This window comes from Malaclemys terrapin, chromosome 8, assembly GCF_027887155.1.
Source record: "Malaclemys terrapin pileata isolate rMalTer1 chromosome 8, rMalTer1.hap1, whole genome shotgun sequence".
Taxonomy (NCBI): Eukaryota; Metazoa; Chordata; order Testudines; family Emydidae; genus Malaclemys; species Malaclemys terrapin.
The window spans coordinates 24,143,440-24,160,217 of NC_071512.1; the positions used below are offsets into that span (position 1 = coordinate 24,143,440).

Sequence of the window (16,778 nt, forward strand, 5' to 3'; positions counted from 1 at the left end):
CTGACTTCAGTGGAGCAATGAATGGTCACAGCTGTCCCTATGTATGAAAGAAATTGCAGAATCAGGTCTGTAGGGTCTAATTCATTACTCCTTGAGCAAGAAAATCTCCCACTGAAATCAGGCCATTGAACTGGGCACTTACTCTTTTCCTTAAAGGTCAGTGCAAAAACCATACATTTACATAGAAGCTGGTGATGACACTGTAAGAGGCGCCTTTCTACGGACTCAAGATTTATAGGTCATGGGCATTTACTAAAGTTTATTTCTGAAACTCTGTGCAAGTCTCTATGGGTATGGCAAAAAACCCAAAAAACGAAACAAAACACAGCAACGACTCTCGGAGCCTGGTCTACAGAATCAGGCTCATGCTAAAGTGCTAATAATAGTTGTGTGAATAAACTCAGTGCTAGCCTGGGCCACAAAGTTGAGAGCAACACACCCTAGAAAGTCAAAGGGAACACCTTCAGAAGTGGCTAGGAGGTAGTCTTTGGGGTGGGGGGGGGGAGGAAAGGAGAAAAGTCAGGGCTTCACTATTTAAAAAAGCATTACATGGAAGCAGGGTACACACTGACATTCAGATGAAGCACAAAAAGACAGCCAGTTCCAAAGAGCATTTATAAAGTGGGTCATTGCTAATAGCATAAAGAATATAGCTACCACCCTTTAACCTTTGTAACTTATGTTTTTCCAGCCCATAGTAGCACACATCTCTGTCACTGCCTCTGCATTAAATACTTTTCTTTATTTTTATCTCTTTCATGCCTCTCTTTCTTAAATAAATAGTATAGTACTCAACCACAACTATAATTTGGATTTGATTGCTAATGCTGAAGGAACAAATGCTTCCTGTCTATTGTAGGGAGGAAGAGCACACAGGTGGAAGCTAATACATCATCCATTTGAAGGTAGAAAGAGGGGCTTGAGAGTGGCTACAGGTAATCAGACAGAGATTTGTACCAGCACACAGAGTTCTCTAAACATAACATAAGCCAATGAGTTAACAGTTAATGGAGAGAGCTACTACAGGAAATGTAGACATGCAAAGTGACCATTTCCTATAAATAAAATACATCTCACTCTCAGCTTTAATTTGAATGAAGTAGGTGTCCATTTCCCAGGAACTATTTGAACATAAAATACATAATATTAAGAATGCATATTTGGTACTGTACTCAGTTAAAAATGTATTTTTAAAGCTTAACTCAATTCATATGTAGGTGTTTTAAATAAAAAAAATTACATGATAATATATGCAAATTATACAGATCTACTTCATATATTTTAACCCATGCCTATGATACTAAGGGCAGCACTCTTACTTTTGAGCCAGGTGCTCATGAATGCAAGTCTTTTACCATCATTTGAGCTCTTATTGGGTTTTTATACCATAGACCTGGGAGAGGGCATTGCACAAATCCTTCACACAAGATACTAAACTGAGGTCCCGTCTGTTGAACCCTGCACTCTCCAGGAAATTAAATATTTCATTATACTATTCAAAATGAGCAATGGATCATCTCAATATTCAGACCAAAATTCCTTCTTTCAGTAAGACAGTTTGTCATATCCTAGACGTTTGGGAGCTACTTCTGCATTCATAGGAGTTGCTACATTTATCTATATAGCCATGCAGTACCAGCCGGGGTGTGCAGTCAGGATAATTTTGGGAGTGCAAAAGTTCTAAATCTATCTGCAGAAATATTTTCAACAGAAGACTCAGACTAGAAGCTTTTTGGGAAAAGACCATTGTCTTTTGTTCATACAGCTCCATGCACACCCATGTCACTGCAGAAATAATAAACCAGTAATGAACAAATAGTAATCTTGTATTATAAAACCAAGAAAGTGATGCCCTCCCAATATGTGACTTTAATTTTCATGTTTAGATGCCCTATATCAAGGCATATGAAATGGCCATGCTCTACTACTCCTGCCCTTGCCAGTATCTCCTGTATGTAAACAATAAGAGGGGATTATTGCCAGCAGGCACAATGTTCTTCATCTCTTTCCTTCCTGCTCTCTCCCCTTTCCCCCTCATGTTTTATGTCTTTCCCCTTTCTCTATTTGTCTTTTCTTCCTCTCCTTCTCTTTACTTTACCAGGGCTCTATCCCTCTTTTGTTCTGCCCTTTTCTGGTTCCTCTGGCTCCAACCTTTCTCCTTTCCCCTTATCAGCATTACCCACCACACTCCTTCCCCAACAAGCAAATGGTCCCTTCTAGCCCATCTCCCTGCCAGGCCCATCGAGAGAAATTTGAGCTCCAGTACATCATGTTCACTGGGGTCCCACCCTGTCCAATTTCACTTTATTTGCACAAAGATTATAGACCTTTTGGGGGGCCTGGTACAATTGCTCCCCTTTACCTCCCTTTCATCAGCCTTGCTCCCACTTCACACACCCAGAGGCAATTTCTGACTACCTGAAGTCTGAAAACCCTCATCAAACTATTTTCATAACACCCTACCTGGGATACCTCAAGGAAGTGTAGCAGATTTTAAGAGAACACGGCAGTGAGTATGGACTAGTGATGGAAACTGAAAACCCGAGGTCCACCAACAGAGTACTGCTTTGTCCTATCAAGAAAAGTGCAACAGCACAGTTCTGGGATCACTACATCTTGATCTATCAGGATCTTACTTTGCATTTAGTAACCAACTCTGGGGCACCTTGAGTACAGAAGTTGCAATATAATATTAAACTTAATTCTCTACAGAGCTTAGATGCTGTTAGGGTCTGTCGTAAAAACTTCAGCAGATTGTAAGAAGTGAATCTTAACCTGATATACTAACACTGCCTTTGTATCCCGTAACTCCTTCTTGATGGAAGGATTATACACTCAACCATGACGACTCCCAATAAGACAAACCAGTCTAATGTATTAATTTGGCTCCATGCATGCATACTAAAGCCACATGCCAATATCTACATAATACTTTTGCTCTTTAAAATTATGTCCAAATGCACATTTTGAACCAAATCACTTGTTTAGATTCCACCTTCCTCACCTCAGCATGGATAAATAGCTATAATTAAATTAAATATAACACATCACTTAAAGTAAAACTAATTTGGGGGATAAAATATATCAAGCATTTCTTTCTCTTTTTAGGATATTCTGTATCAGAATCCCAAAAGAGCCACACATGCACACACAAATTGTTTCCAACTATTTAAAAAAAAAAAAAAATTGGAACCTAATTCCAGTCCAATAGTTTCCTCTGAGATCAGTATATCATCCATGGAAAGTCAACAAGCAGAACAAATGCAGAATATGCTATAGAGGACACTCAGTGAAGACTTCAGAGGAAAAAATATATCCCAAATTTCCTTCTCTGCCACCAAACAAATGTGTAGGTTAAAGTTTGTTTTCTAAACATAATGGAAATATTGGGGGAGGGAGAAGGAATCTTAGCTGCTGTGTCAGTGTCAAAGTCTCTGCTCCAGTTATTAATCAAGAGGGTGCAGATTTGGAAATCTGACATCTCAGCTGGCATTAGTTGTTTAAAAATAGACTATTAAGCCCTCTGGAGATATTATCTTTATAATGAGTCTGATTAGTACTAGGGAAAAAGGAAGCTGAGAAGGAAATTCAAGTATAGTAACAAACACCTGGAAACTCTCTTGAGAATGTTGTATTAGGCTCACTGCAATACAGCTCGTCTTATGTAATACAGAATTCATTATGACAGGAAAACCATTTTGGTTTAAGTAGCTATAACACCTCTTCATGTTTATTTTCAACTTTCACCTGCACCAGGAAACCTTTAAGGAAAGCTGCAGCATGACTGGCACAAAGCATACTCTCAACTCTTCAAAGCACAAAGAAGTCAATGAAATTAGCTATGGTTACTATTGTGTTGCACAAAAACATTACCTGAAGTATTTTACTCCCGTGCAAAATATGAAGCCTGAAAGCAAATTCAGACATGAAACCTATCAACTCCCAAATGTATCTGAAGGCCTCACTACTTCCCTTTATGTTCATTCAGGCCTTGGCTACACTTACCCGGTAGTTCGGCGGCGAGCGATCGAACTTCTGGGTTCGACTTATCGCGTCTAGTCTGGACGCGATAAGTCGAACCCGGAAGTGCTCGCCGTCGACTGCGGTACTCCAGCTCGGCAAGAGGAGTACCGCGGAGTCGACGGGGGAGCCTGCCTGCCGAGTGTGGACCAAGGTAAGTTCGAACTAAGGTACTTCGAACTTCAGCTACGTTATTCACGTAGCTGAAGTTCCATACCTTAGTTCGAATTAGGGGGTTAGTGTAGACCTGGCCTCAGTATAGCCCAGAGGTGGAAAGTCAAGTACATATATACTCTTTACCAACAGGTTTTGAAAAAATAATTTAAGCTTATGAATATATCTCCAACTTTCTAACTAGGAAAGGTTAGAAGTAAATGAATTGCTTCCAGTTTTAATGCTGTTACCGACAAGAGTAGCTATTTTGAAGGCAACTGCAAAGCCTGATTTACTGTGGATGGTGATGATAGAAAAACTTTCTGACTATGGAAGTGTGTGTGTGTGTCTTTCTGTTGGAAAGGATGGGCCTCTTAAACTAAGTTCATATTGCAGTTATCAGTGATCGTCTCATGTTAATGTCCCAGGTTGTATAGTCTCCCTTGCAGGCAAAAAGTTAGTACAAGCTATAAACACATATCGGCAATGGTTTGTCTTCAATTGAAGTCAATGGGAACTTTGCCATTGACTTCAGTATGAGCAGCAGAAGGTCCACAGGCAGGAAAAAGGACCTCTAAATGAGATGAGAATCTTTCTGAAGTAATGAGAGCTGCAAAGAAATTCTATCAAAGGCCAAAACTCCCACTTACTTCAAGAGGAGCAAGACACGACCCTATATGTTATGTATTTCTCTCCTTCTCTTCTTGTATGCCTGTCTTTCTAGAAGCTCATTCACTGTTAATCTATCAAGATATATATCCATTGTGGTTTATAGAGTACTGTAAGTACATTCTTATGTGTTTCTTATTTTGCAGTGAATAGGTTGAGAAAATATTTCTTACTATTGTTGATTAGGAAACCCTTGTCCTCATACTAAAAGCTAAAAAAAATACTGAAGAAAAACTTGTGGTTTCAAGAATGAAATTAGTCATGTTCCAATTATTTAAGCTCAGATACTGTTATATAATATTCACTCTATAACACTTTTAGCCAATTGTGATTGGTAAAACTGAATATATAGATCTCTTTACAACAAACCTGCCTGCCCATTTTGCCAAATTATCCAACAAAGTCCTTAAAAGACTTCATTGTTTTTCTAAAGTAAATTTTTCATTAAAGAAACTTAAATATTCAAGACACATACAGAAAAAGTTTTCAAAACAATATTCAGTTTATGTGTGCTGTGCCACATTACACAGGTGACTATCCTTTTTTCAACAGAGATCAAATTTCTGTAAGTTATTTAACAGATTCTGCACCCCCTTAAATGAAAAAAAGATTTGGCATCAATGTCCAGTTTTGCAGAGATTTTGGGATGTAACACTAACCTAACAGTTCTAGTTCACAGCACTAGCACGTGAAACTCATCACTCTCAAATGGCTAATGGATGTTTATAAAGATTCTATATATGCCATATCTTTTCTACCCAGATTTCATTAAAAAGAAGCTGCTTAAAATAAAATGTAATTTTGTTTCTTTAGCACCTAAACTTCCTGAACAGAACGTACCAAAGTATCCCATGATAACAAAACTAGAAGTTCAGTGTAAAGATTTTTAGATTGTATTTTAGGCAGCTACTTTAAAACTTAATACTTAGGAACTGATTCTGCTCCTAGTGAAGTTATTGGGAGCTTTGCCATTGCCTCTAATGACAGCAGGACCAAGCACTCAACTAGCAAATCTTCCAAAAACAAAGCTAATATTCTTATAATCCTAAGGTTACCATTTTATATTATGGAACATTTTCTGTAAGTCACAGAACACCTTCAGTTATGAAAATAAGCCACAATTGGATGTCAGTGCACTGGACAACATTACCCAGGCAGAACAGCATTTTTGGAACGTATTAATTCAGATCAGACGATTGAACCATTAAGCAAAATATATTTTAATGGGTACAAAGGTCAAGATAGTGCAAAGTGGCACTTATATAACTTTTTTGAAAAATAATTTTGCATGTATAGTTAGAAGTGCCAGCAATGTTGGACAATCAGTTTTTAAACAGGATACTTATCTCCTTCCCAGTACATACATTTCATTAATACACATTTACCATGTTGCCTTTGCTGCTAGAATGTTTTATGTCTGTATGTCACCATTCAGGGCCCAAACCAGTTCCCTTGAACAAAATAAAACTGAAATTAAGGTTAAGACTGCAGAATTTGGTCCATAACATTACTAGGAAAGTTCAGTCTAACCCCTGAAGAGCTCCTTCTCAGACATTAGTTTCAGGAATGCTGCTGTTTTCTCAACAGCTCATTAGACCCCCAAATAATGGAAGCAAAATACACTAATAATTTAGTTAACTTCTTATTATCCTTTCAGCAACTTCAACATTTTATTAAGTATAGACTATTAATGAAGAGCACAGGAATAGCTTTGATTTACATAATGAAGTGAAATGTTTATTTGGGGCTGATTTTTGTGTGTATAGTTTGTTTGTGAAGCAACTCGCTTTATAAAAAAAAAGTTAGGTAGAAAAACAAGTCTGTAAGCAAAACCTCCATTTGAACTCAATTCCCACTCACATAATCTGAAAGACATTTTTGATGTAAAGCACAATGCTTTGTGATATTTTTGAACTATGTATTAATGGGCCATCACCTCATCCATAAAAGAAGAGATAGCTGCACAGTGTGGTTCCATATCTAGTTTAGTTTAAGATCAAGTTTAAGGAAATCTGGCTGGGAATAGACCTAGTTCTCTACCCAGTTCACAAACTTCCTCCGCACATTTAAGCACTTTTCAGTGACTGGCACATGAAAAAGCATATAGGTCTTGTAATTGCATCAAATAATTTGCAGGCAGTCCAACGTGGCTTTGCTAGCTGAAGCATTTGCGGGTCCCTTCGCTCCCCAATAGGCACAAAGTGCAAAGAAAAAAAATAAATTTAAACTCTTTTAAAGAACGAACAGCACATCGGGGATTTAGTTGAAGGGTATTATAATTTGTCTTTCGGCTGCAGTGGAACCCCGTTGTCAGCAGGGGGCGCTCTTGCATGAAGCAAAACAAGACTAACGTTGTTCCACTGACTATAAACTCAAGGGCCCGCTCAATAGCGCTTACAGTACGTCTGAAGTGGTAGCTACTAAACAGTAAGACTGTCAATAAATCGTACAAGCTTTGAACATGTTGTGAGTCATAATATAAAAATAATCCTTATAGCCTATATTGCAGATTATTAATTTGTTGGATTTTTCCGGGGGGTGGCGAGGGCAGGAGGCACAAACCTGAGCATCCCTAAATCCAACCCCCCTCTGATTAAATGCATTTATCCATAGATTTTCATTGTTTTTTTTCCACTCCCCAAAATCTGCATGCTGGTTTGGACTGGTAACATTTGCTGTAGCAGATAGGCAAAGGCGGTGTCTTGTAATGCCAAAGAGGAGAACAAGTCCTTAATAGGTTTACAATGCACACAAAGAACAGCAGGAGATTTTGGGGGTGGAGTGGGGGATGGGGAGTACAGTTGGTTGATCACTGGTCGGGGAGTACCAGCCATTGCACAATGTAGCCAGATGAGAAATAATCAGACATTTCTCCCCCAACCCCCAAGCTTATTACCACAATCTTCAGGAGAGAGAGAGGGGGTAAAAAAACTAAATACTCACCATATTGACTTCTGATACCATGTCTATGCTGGCAATGTCTATGTTCATGCCAACAGCCACTGGGGGACCTGCAAACCAACGAGATGGTCCGCAATGTGATCTCTAAGAACTTAACTCATTCTTACCAGAGTTATCAAGACTAATCAAAGGGCGATATGGCACGAGTGTTGGTAACAACAAAACAGGCTCTCCTTTGATACCTGGAAAACCCTCCGTTTGCAGAGTATTCACCCTTTGCCTCCGCCGTCAGCTGTAGGGACATTTTATGTAACATGCACACACGTGTTAATAACGGGGGCTCTATAGACACTGGCTATATAGATAGACACACACAAATCGATTATTGTATGAACCAGTTCGAATCGGTACGTGGGGGAGGGGGAGAAAAGATTGGACTGCACATTTTAACTCTTTCTACTCGACACATGCGACATGCAAACTGAGAAAAAAGAATCTCACCTGAGATTCAAATGATTTATACCCGGCTCTTAAGATTGCTTTCTGGATTAGTACACACACATTCACGCACACAACTAGTTCAAAGTTGCAGTAAACACTGGGTTAAGTGACATTTTCTGTATCAGTTAACAGCATATCTTGTACTCAAAAATAGTAACTGTGGTCACAGACACATTAGGCTCACTAGAACAAACGCTGGATAAACTTAAGAGATTTGCATCTCAATAAAGCCAATTAACCGAGGGTTTAATTATGGGGTAATAAGTTATCCGCACACACTCTCACAAATGAGACCAATTACAAATATACAGGAGATTTCAATGATCACATTAAGAGCATCCAGTGCTAAGAAAATTGAGTAACAATTGGCTTAACTTTGGGTCAGCTTGAGAAAATGGCAACATACACACCAAAGCAGCAGCACCCACAACACGTTGAAAAACACACACAGAGGATACACAGCCTGGGTATGTAACAGCTCTCATTCAAAAAGCAATCAAATTACCTCCAAAATCTGGCCTCAGGCGAATGTCATAGCCTTTCAGGAGTCTATCCACGGTCTCTTTTACCAGCGACATATTGCTAGGGTCATTGACACTAAAAAACAATAATACATATTTCTTATTTCTCAGATCCAATCTCCCCATTCGGGGAACAGTGGCAAACAGGGCAAATCAAAGTGAAGGAAAAGAGACGTCTCGCTCACTTACCTCTGTGCACACACCATTGCTATTATTAAGAAGAATGACCAAATCCCAAAGTAGCCCCTTTTCCGGACTCTCAACATCCCTTTAGCTTTTGATATGATTTAGGGTTTCAGTGAAGAGGAGAAGAGATCCAACTTATTCTGGCCAGTGCAGTAATTCTAATGTGAGGCGCATGCGCACGGCGTACCACAACATCAAAAGGAGCAGTGGTTGCTGCTGGAGATGGAGCAAATTTCCTTGCCCAAAAAAAAAAAAAAAAAAAAAAAAAATTAAAGGGGAAGAAGGAAATGCATTATTTTTAAAAAGTCATCCCACAGGAGGATCAAGTGTATTTTTTGTCTTTTTGTCAATATATTACAATCTAATATAAACTGCAGAAAGCAGGGAAGTTTCAGGAGTTGCAGGGTACAGCAGTTTTGCAACCCAGCTTAAAGGGGGGCGGGCATGTGCAGGATCCGATCAGAAACAGAGGGGAAAAGAGGTTTAAAAGAAACTGGGGATGCAAATCGTGCATACCGTGCGAGAGGCAGACGCGGGGGGTAGCTTAACTTTACGCTCCCCGGAAACATCAGTCTACGTGGAGAAAGGTGAGGGGCAGAAAAAGGGACCTAGATTTGCAAGGCGGGGGGAAGGGGGGAGAGGGAGAGGGTTGAGCCTATGGTAATCTTCCTGGGGGAAAATGAAATGATGACGAACCAGGTTCTTGTAAGAAGGGATTCGGATGTTTCCTACTCTCCTGGCAGGAGCTGTTCCTAGGTCAGAGGAATTGGGGAGGGGAGAGAGGGACTCGCTTTATGACGTTACCAGCCAGGCAATTCTCGAGATTATTTATAACATTAAAAGGGTGGCAATTACAACGAACGTCTCCCTTTTATGTTTCCATTGTATTTTAGCGTGGCTCCTAAAGCGTACAGCAATGGCTGGCAAGGATGGGCAAGTGTGGGGAGGCTGGGGGGGAGGGGATCACGCTATTTTTCCCTTTAGCAGGGAATGCAAATTCCCCAGGTAGATTTAGCCCTGGCTACGGAATGGGGTCGGCGAGCGGGATACCCTGCAAAGAAAACTGGGTTTTTAGTGACCATTCCATACCCGGTGCATTTCCACTCACAGACCCTCCTTACCTTTCTGAGTAAAACACCAGAGCTGCTGAAATGCAGTGTTGGGCCGAATTAATGCTTCAGAAGAAAGCAGAGACGAGCAGAAAACTGATTTGAGGATGTTTTGAGTGACATTTAAATCCTGAGCAGAAGAGAGAGAGGGAGGAGGGAAGGGGGGGAAAAGAGAGGACTTAAATTATTCCTTGCAAATCTGCCCGCTGCTGTAGCTCCTTTTACACCTCCTCCTCCTCCAAATACCCATTTGGACCCGTGGATCTGTGTTGCTTCATTGAACGGATCTGGGGTGTGCACGCGTCCTCGCCTTGCCTGGATTGCACACGGAAGGGAATTAGGCAGAGCCACTTAATTCCTCAGTTCACAAAAGCAATATTTAATTCGCTGCAAGGGGAAGGAAGGCAGCGAGGGAGGGAGGAGGAAGGCAACAAGGGTGAGTGTTGCACAGAGAGAGAGAGAGAGAGAGATGTGAACCGTGGCTAAGGAAGAGACGCTTTGAAAGCCTCCGATTTCCCCTCAATAAACGTTTAGTCATTCCACTCACAGCAAATGACAGGAGCTCCAGGCCTGCTAAATCCCCCCTCCCCCCAAAGGGGAATGGTTTAAAACCTCATGCCCCCCTTCTCCACAGACCAAAGCCCGTTGCCTGGTGAAAGGCCATTTCACATGCATGCATATCACGGTCACCAAACAAACAAACCCCTCCGATCGCCTGGACAAGGGATTTTTTTAGACGTATGGATATATTTTATAAACTGAAGCAAGAGGTAACTGAGCCCCGCGTGAAGAGGCAGAGCACAGTCCCCGGCCTCCCTGGGCATGCACTGCATTTAAAAACCAAACCCACTGGCTGGCTGGAGGTGCAGCAGTGAGAATAGCAGAGCTGCGGCTGCAGCGTGCGCCAGCCAGCTGTAGCCAAACTGGAGTGGCCCCCAGACCTGGCTAGGTCCACGTGACGCCAGGCAACATGCGAATCCCGGCAGTGGGTCCAGGTAGCACGGGTTGCGCTTGGCAGATTTCTGTGAGGGGAGCCTCGCTCCCGCTCCTTCCCCCAAACCAACTGGGGCACGAGCGAGAAGGGCTGGGTGGGGGCTCGGGGAAGAGCACCCGAGCAAATAAGATGCATGGGAAGAGGGTGCAACTGAGGTGGCATGGTATGGGAAATGGGTGCAGTTGAGGAGAGGGATTAGAGGCAGTGAGTGCAACTGTCCGAGGAAACAATGGCAAGGGGATACAGGAAGGCGCATGGGAAGGGGGTGCACATAAGGAGGGGCATGGACCAGGAGTGCAAATAAACTGGCCTTGATTGCAGGCAGACGGTAAAACCACAGATACTATGTGGGAGAAGGGGTGCAGTTTGGGAGACCTTGAAGAAAGAGCAAGGATGCAAAGGAGGAAAAGCTGAATACATGGGACATAGATGTAAAGCCCAGCATCCCATTTAACAAAATTCTGCAGATATGTTTAAAAAAAATGCAATCGAAGTTCATATATTGAAGGTTAGTGAGTGGGAAGGATCAGAGTCAAATCTTGTAGGGGGTCAAAATGTCTTCCACCTGCCCTTCAAAATATTCCTTAGGTAACACAGATACCAGTTTACCACAGTCTAGTGCATTCCACAGGCAACACATGCAGATCTACCTGTCTGTTACACTCTCACAGTAAATCATATTTATAGGAAATAGGTAGGGTTGAGCAGCCTACCACCACAACCCTCAAATGTCATCCCCAACAAAGTAAGCCTTTTAATGAGATCTGTGTATTTATTTGGTTTTGGTTCCTCTGAAAAATATTAGACTCAAATTATTTTTGAAGGGCCAGAGTAGGGAAAAAAGAGGTAATATGCTTGCTAAGAGGACTGAGACTCTTTTCTATTATGGCAGTTGGAGTTATGGTATAAGGAGAATTCATACATATGAACGCTACAAGGTTAACAGGCTAGAAGAGTTTTCAGGAGCTCTGAAATGTCTTATTTATGTATTCTAAAAATAATCACACTTGAGTAAAAAAAAAATTTAGCAATTTGTCACACTGCAATGCCCCTTTTTTTTGCTGTTCAAGATTGAGAAATAGGATTTTTTTTAGGGCATGATGGATGCTATGTTAACCAACGAAGGTATCTGTTCTCTCACAGCTGGGATGCTTCACTTTCAAAGCACTTGAAAAATGGCCCTCAAAGCAGGTGGTGGACATTCATTTGTACAATTAATCCTGTATTGTTAAGATATATGTATGATATGCATTTCTTTTTTTCTGCAACCACATGATAAAACCTGCAGTCTGGTAGTAAAAGGCATTGATTGTGCACTTTTGTCCTCACCCATAAGGATTTACGTTGGAACCGCGTCTGACATTTCAAATTCCTAAGTTATTTTCAGCTCTCTGATATTACTATTATATTGAACTGCTATTAAAATATTTCTTTCTTTCCCGTCAAAATGTGAATCAGATAAAAAGAAAGATCTAAGGTCCAGGGTTGGCAATATTCAGTGCTGGATTAGGGAAAGATTTATAGTCTAATATCATGTGACATCAGGGCTAGAAACAAAGGAGTCAAGACATATACAGAAGTGAATATAGTTCTGTACGGCAATGTAGATAGCATTTGTACTCAGCTTTGGCATTTGAATAGATAACAGCTCAAAATAGTGACATCCTTACACAAACTTTTCTATTTTGTTTATGAATGTATTTATTATAAATATCAATTTTAAAACAGTGATACAAAACTGTATATAAAAATAATGTAGGGACAAGCAACTAAAAACAAACACTTTACAAAAACAGAAGCTACTTAAGTTTATTTTAAAATCTAAGAACCTGATGACACCATACAGTAACCAGGGGCACAAGATCCCTATGTTCACACTGACTTCAGTGGAAGTTGAGGGTGCACTGTACCTCATGGGATCAGGCCCTAAAGCAAGTTGGCCTTTCTATTGATGTAGAAACTGCATTGTGATGGCCACCTCCTCCTCATAGGCAGACATCAGAGCTCGATGTCCAGGTTCCATATCCAGAAGATAAGATCTGTATCAAGGGAGACTAAGCATTATAAACTGCCATCCAGATGTGCCCCACAGTCACATGAATAGGAAACCCAGCCAGTCAGGTGCATAGTTGTGGCTACTCTGGACAATCCAGACAGTAGCCTGTTGAGCTAATCGGGGGCACCCCCAAACAGCTGTTTGGCCACACCACCAAACAACTGATCAGCAGCCACCGCCAAACAGCTGTTTGGCAACTCCAGGAGGGGTGGGGGATGTTGGAGAGCAGCGGAGTGTGGGCAGGGGCCTTGGGGAGGGGAAGGAGTGCAGACAGGAAGAGGCGGAGTGAGGCTGGGGCTTTGGGGAGGAGGTGGGGCAAGGGCGAGGCCTCGGGGGAAGGGGCAGAGTGAGGGCAGGGCCTTGGGGTGGAGCACCCCCGGGGAAAACTAGGAGTTGGTGTCTATGCTGCACTAATAATATGAGTGGCCAAATTCAGCTCCATGTTGACAAGCTGAGTATGGTGACTGCACCCCCAGAGCATAGATCACTATTCAGCGAGAGCAAACATGAGGGTCACTACAGATGTAGGATTTGCTCCCCAGGAGATTCCTGATAGTTTTTGTATCAAGGTGGAACAGGAAGAGATATTATTTTCAGATGCTCATTTTCAAGTGAGGCAGTACATCAGGCTATGGTTGAGTTTTGCTCCTGACAACTTTTGCAGTGACAACTGGTTGGAATGGCAGCAACCATCCCTGTGCACAGATCAAGATGGGTCAGTTGGCAAGATTGTTGTTTAGATTGAAAATAGTTGCAACTGTCTTGGTTTCACTAAGAATTAGTGGAAATAAGTGATCAAAATGTCCATCCCTTGACTGAAATTCACTTCAATCCTATAGTTTCCTGTGTCAGCAATACAGACATCAGCAGCATACACATACTTCTCAGCCCACGTTCCAGGAAGGTCATATGTTTACATATTGAACAAAAAGGGGAACCAAAATTGACCCTTGTGGAAGCCCTTTGCAGAGATGTTTAAGGTGACTGATTTTCTGCCCCACTTGCAGGATGTAACTTGGGTTAACAATCATTTCTCAGATGAATCACACCTTCGGCCAATATGGAATAATTTTCAACAGCAGCTTGTCAGTCAGCCTGGTGTGCCACAGAATGTCATAGGTTGACATCACGTCAATAAGGGCTGCACCAACTTTCTTTCCTGAGTCAAATGGTTTTCTATGTCTTGAGTCAGACAGAGTGCCTGATCTTGGGTGCATAGTCCCTTCCTGAATCCATCTTGAATGCAAGACACCTGAGGATCGACTACCTACTTGTGCAAGCACTTGGATTGGCAGGAGTTAGTCCTACTCAACTGATGTGGTTAAGGTCTGGCATCTCATAATTCTGCAAACTTTATACCATAGTGGAGACCACCAGATTGCCAGACTTCTGGAAAGACCTGAGATATTGGACTTTAAAAGCGTGACAATTTTGTGTATAAACAAGGTAGTGTAGGTAATTTTTAGAGGTTATGACTCCCTCTGATCTCTTTACATTTGTACTCTTGGTAGCTAAAACACCCGGCTTCACAACTAAAGTGATGCAAAAAATAGTCTCCATAAAATGTTAATTCTCTAAAGCAATCTTTTTTTCCCTGTAATATATATAGAATATACAGAATATACTGTGCTGTGATGTGAAATAAGAGTTTGGGGCCAGATCCTCAGTTGGTGTCAGTGTAGCTCAATTGAAGTTAATGGAGCTATAGATATGCCAGTTTACACCAGTTGAGAATCCGCCCCTTTGTTTCTTTATTCAGGGCTATACCACTTGTGAGTAATAAGTCAAAGGCATGCTGACAAGACCCTTATACCTCTCCTCACTATCATGTTTACATACACACATACACACACACACCCCTGTACAAGTGCAGTTCCCCTCTTTCTTGGCCTTTTCACTAAGATGAAGTATAATACTTCCTTCCCTGACGAACCAAGGGACGCACCCTACCCATGTACCTATTCACTACACCAATACTGACTTGGACTGTAAATACATTCTATGGGTGGCATACCCGAGATCACCTATTCACTGACGCTTTAAAAACTCCTGCACCCCAATCTGGGTCTATGCTGGTTATGTACTATGTATGTATCTTGTGACCCTTGTAACAGATATTTGTAATCTCTCATAACTCAAGCCTGACCCCAGACGTACAGTACCTTCCTTTTTAACTTGTGTAAATTTGATTTTAAACATTAGCTTTAATACATTTTTTTAAATCTGTTTTTATGAGTTTAATATCAGACACATTCCCTACCATCTGATATGTACTTTGTCTTGGGGACTGAATATGTCCTGCAGCCATTGCAGGCGAATGTTTGTGATGATCTGTTTTAATAAGTCTTTTCCACCTCTAACTTTTCTAAGATGAGACTTTACTGAATTTCAATTTAAGTCAGAACATGTCTTATTTTATATGAACATTAAAGTTGCAATGCGTTCTACCACTTGGTTTTCTTTTTATCATTTTATGTTTGAAAGTTGAACTGACCAATCTTATGCATAAATTTGGTCTGGTAAATTGTTTAGAGAATAAGTAACATTAATACAGTGTTCACTGTACTTAATTGCAGGAGGAAAGCACGGACAGGGGAGCAAAGCGTAGATGTTAATTAGCTTTCCTCTGTATGTAGAGTTTTGGTAATTGGAACTCAGATTTGTTCATTGTAGGACAAACTGTATATTATACTCAGAGTTAAAGTATAGAATATGTAAGAGCAAAACCCAGGGCATGACCCAGATTGTATTTTATAAGTGAAAAGAACTGATAGGAAACATTAAGGTACTGAATTCCTGTATGTCTTTTAACAAACATACCTTTTAGCATTGCCTGGGATCAATAGATGTTAGGTGTACATTGCACTAAGGTTATAATACAAAATTAAATTACTGATAATATAACAATGGAAGTGAAATGGTTGTGTGAGACATCCCCAAATGCTATGATTGCAGAAAAGTGTCAATTGTAAGGAACTGGAGCAAAATGCAAAACGTCTGGCACCTTGAATTATGACAAAAGGAAATCTAAAACTCTTCTTATCAAATAATGAAAGCATAAAAATGTTATTTCCTTCAAAGTGGTGGAGTAAATAAATTAGTGTAACCGGGATGTAGGTAGCAAAATTGAAGTTCCACAGTCATTCAGTGTTCTCAACTTAAGGAGCGAGCCCCACCCCAGATAGTAGTTTTCACTACACTGGCATCAGATTTCGCTAGCGGGAACCATGGAAAGTTGCACTGACCCTGGGTATACTGTGCCTCCTCATCCCAAATGTTCTCTTGGAGCTGTAGTTAAAGAACCTTGGAAAGCTCCCTGGTCCAGAGACGCAAGACTGGGAGACTCTGTTGGGGTTGGGGAGGGATGTGGGAAGTGGATCTTAGGGTGATACCGGGCAGGGAAGAGGGGTTTTTGTTGACCAAGTAAGAGATGTTTAATGGAGGGTGGGGATGGCTGGGATCCAGAGTAAGATGAGAGAGTCAGAGTAACTGGGTAAGAGAGGATTAAACCATTTAAGAAAATATTTTAAAATAGGACCAAGGACCACAGAGGAGAGGTCATTTCAGAGGCTAATTTTCCATGTTTAGCTTGTGCCATCAACTTACCTTTGACATTTAAAAGCAAGGAGACCAGGGCTGTGAAGATAGAGGAATTGGGTAGGGGAGAA

The 16,778-nt window shown here is 41.1% G+C and overlaps 1 protein-coding gene across 5 annotated transcripts in view; it reads right to left on the reverse strand.

The window, feature by feature from the left end:
• The window catches only part of GABRB2 (gamma-aminobutyric acid type A receptor subunit beta2), a 284,019-nt gene that overhangs the window by 245,133 nt on the left and 22,108 nt on the right, over positions 1-16,778 (reverse strand). Inside the window, exons 2-5 of one of the 5 annotated variants that reach the window (XM_054037999.1) lie at positions 10,073-10,190; positions 8,955-9,187; positions 8,750-8,841; positions 7,786-7,853 (exon numbers count right to left, since the gene is read on the reverse strand). In XM_054037999.1, the coding sequence (XP_053893974.1) occupies positions 7,786-7,853; positions 8,750-8,841; positions 8,955-9,031 (237 nt within the window). In that variant the 5' untranslated portion in view covers positions 9,032-9,187; positions 10,073-10,190. Of the gene's footprint in view, positions 1-7,785; positions 7,854-8,749; positions 8,842-8,954; positions 9,188-10,072; positions 10,427-16,778 lie in introns of those variants that run through there. The other 4 variants (XM_054038001.1, XM_054038002.1, XM_054038003.1 and 1 more) reach the window with 4 other exon arrangements.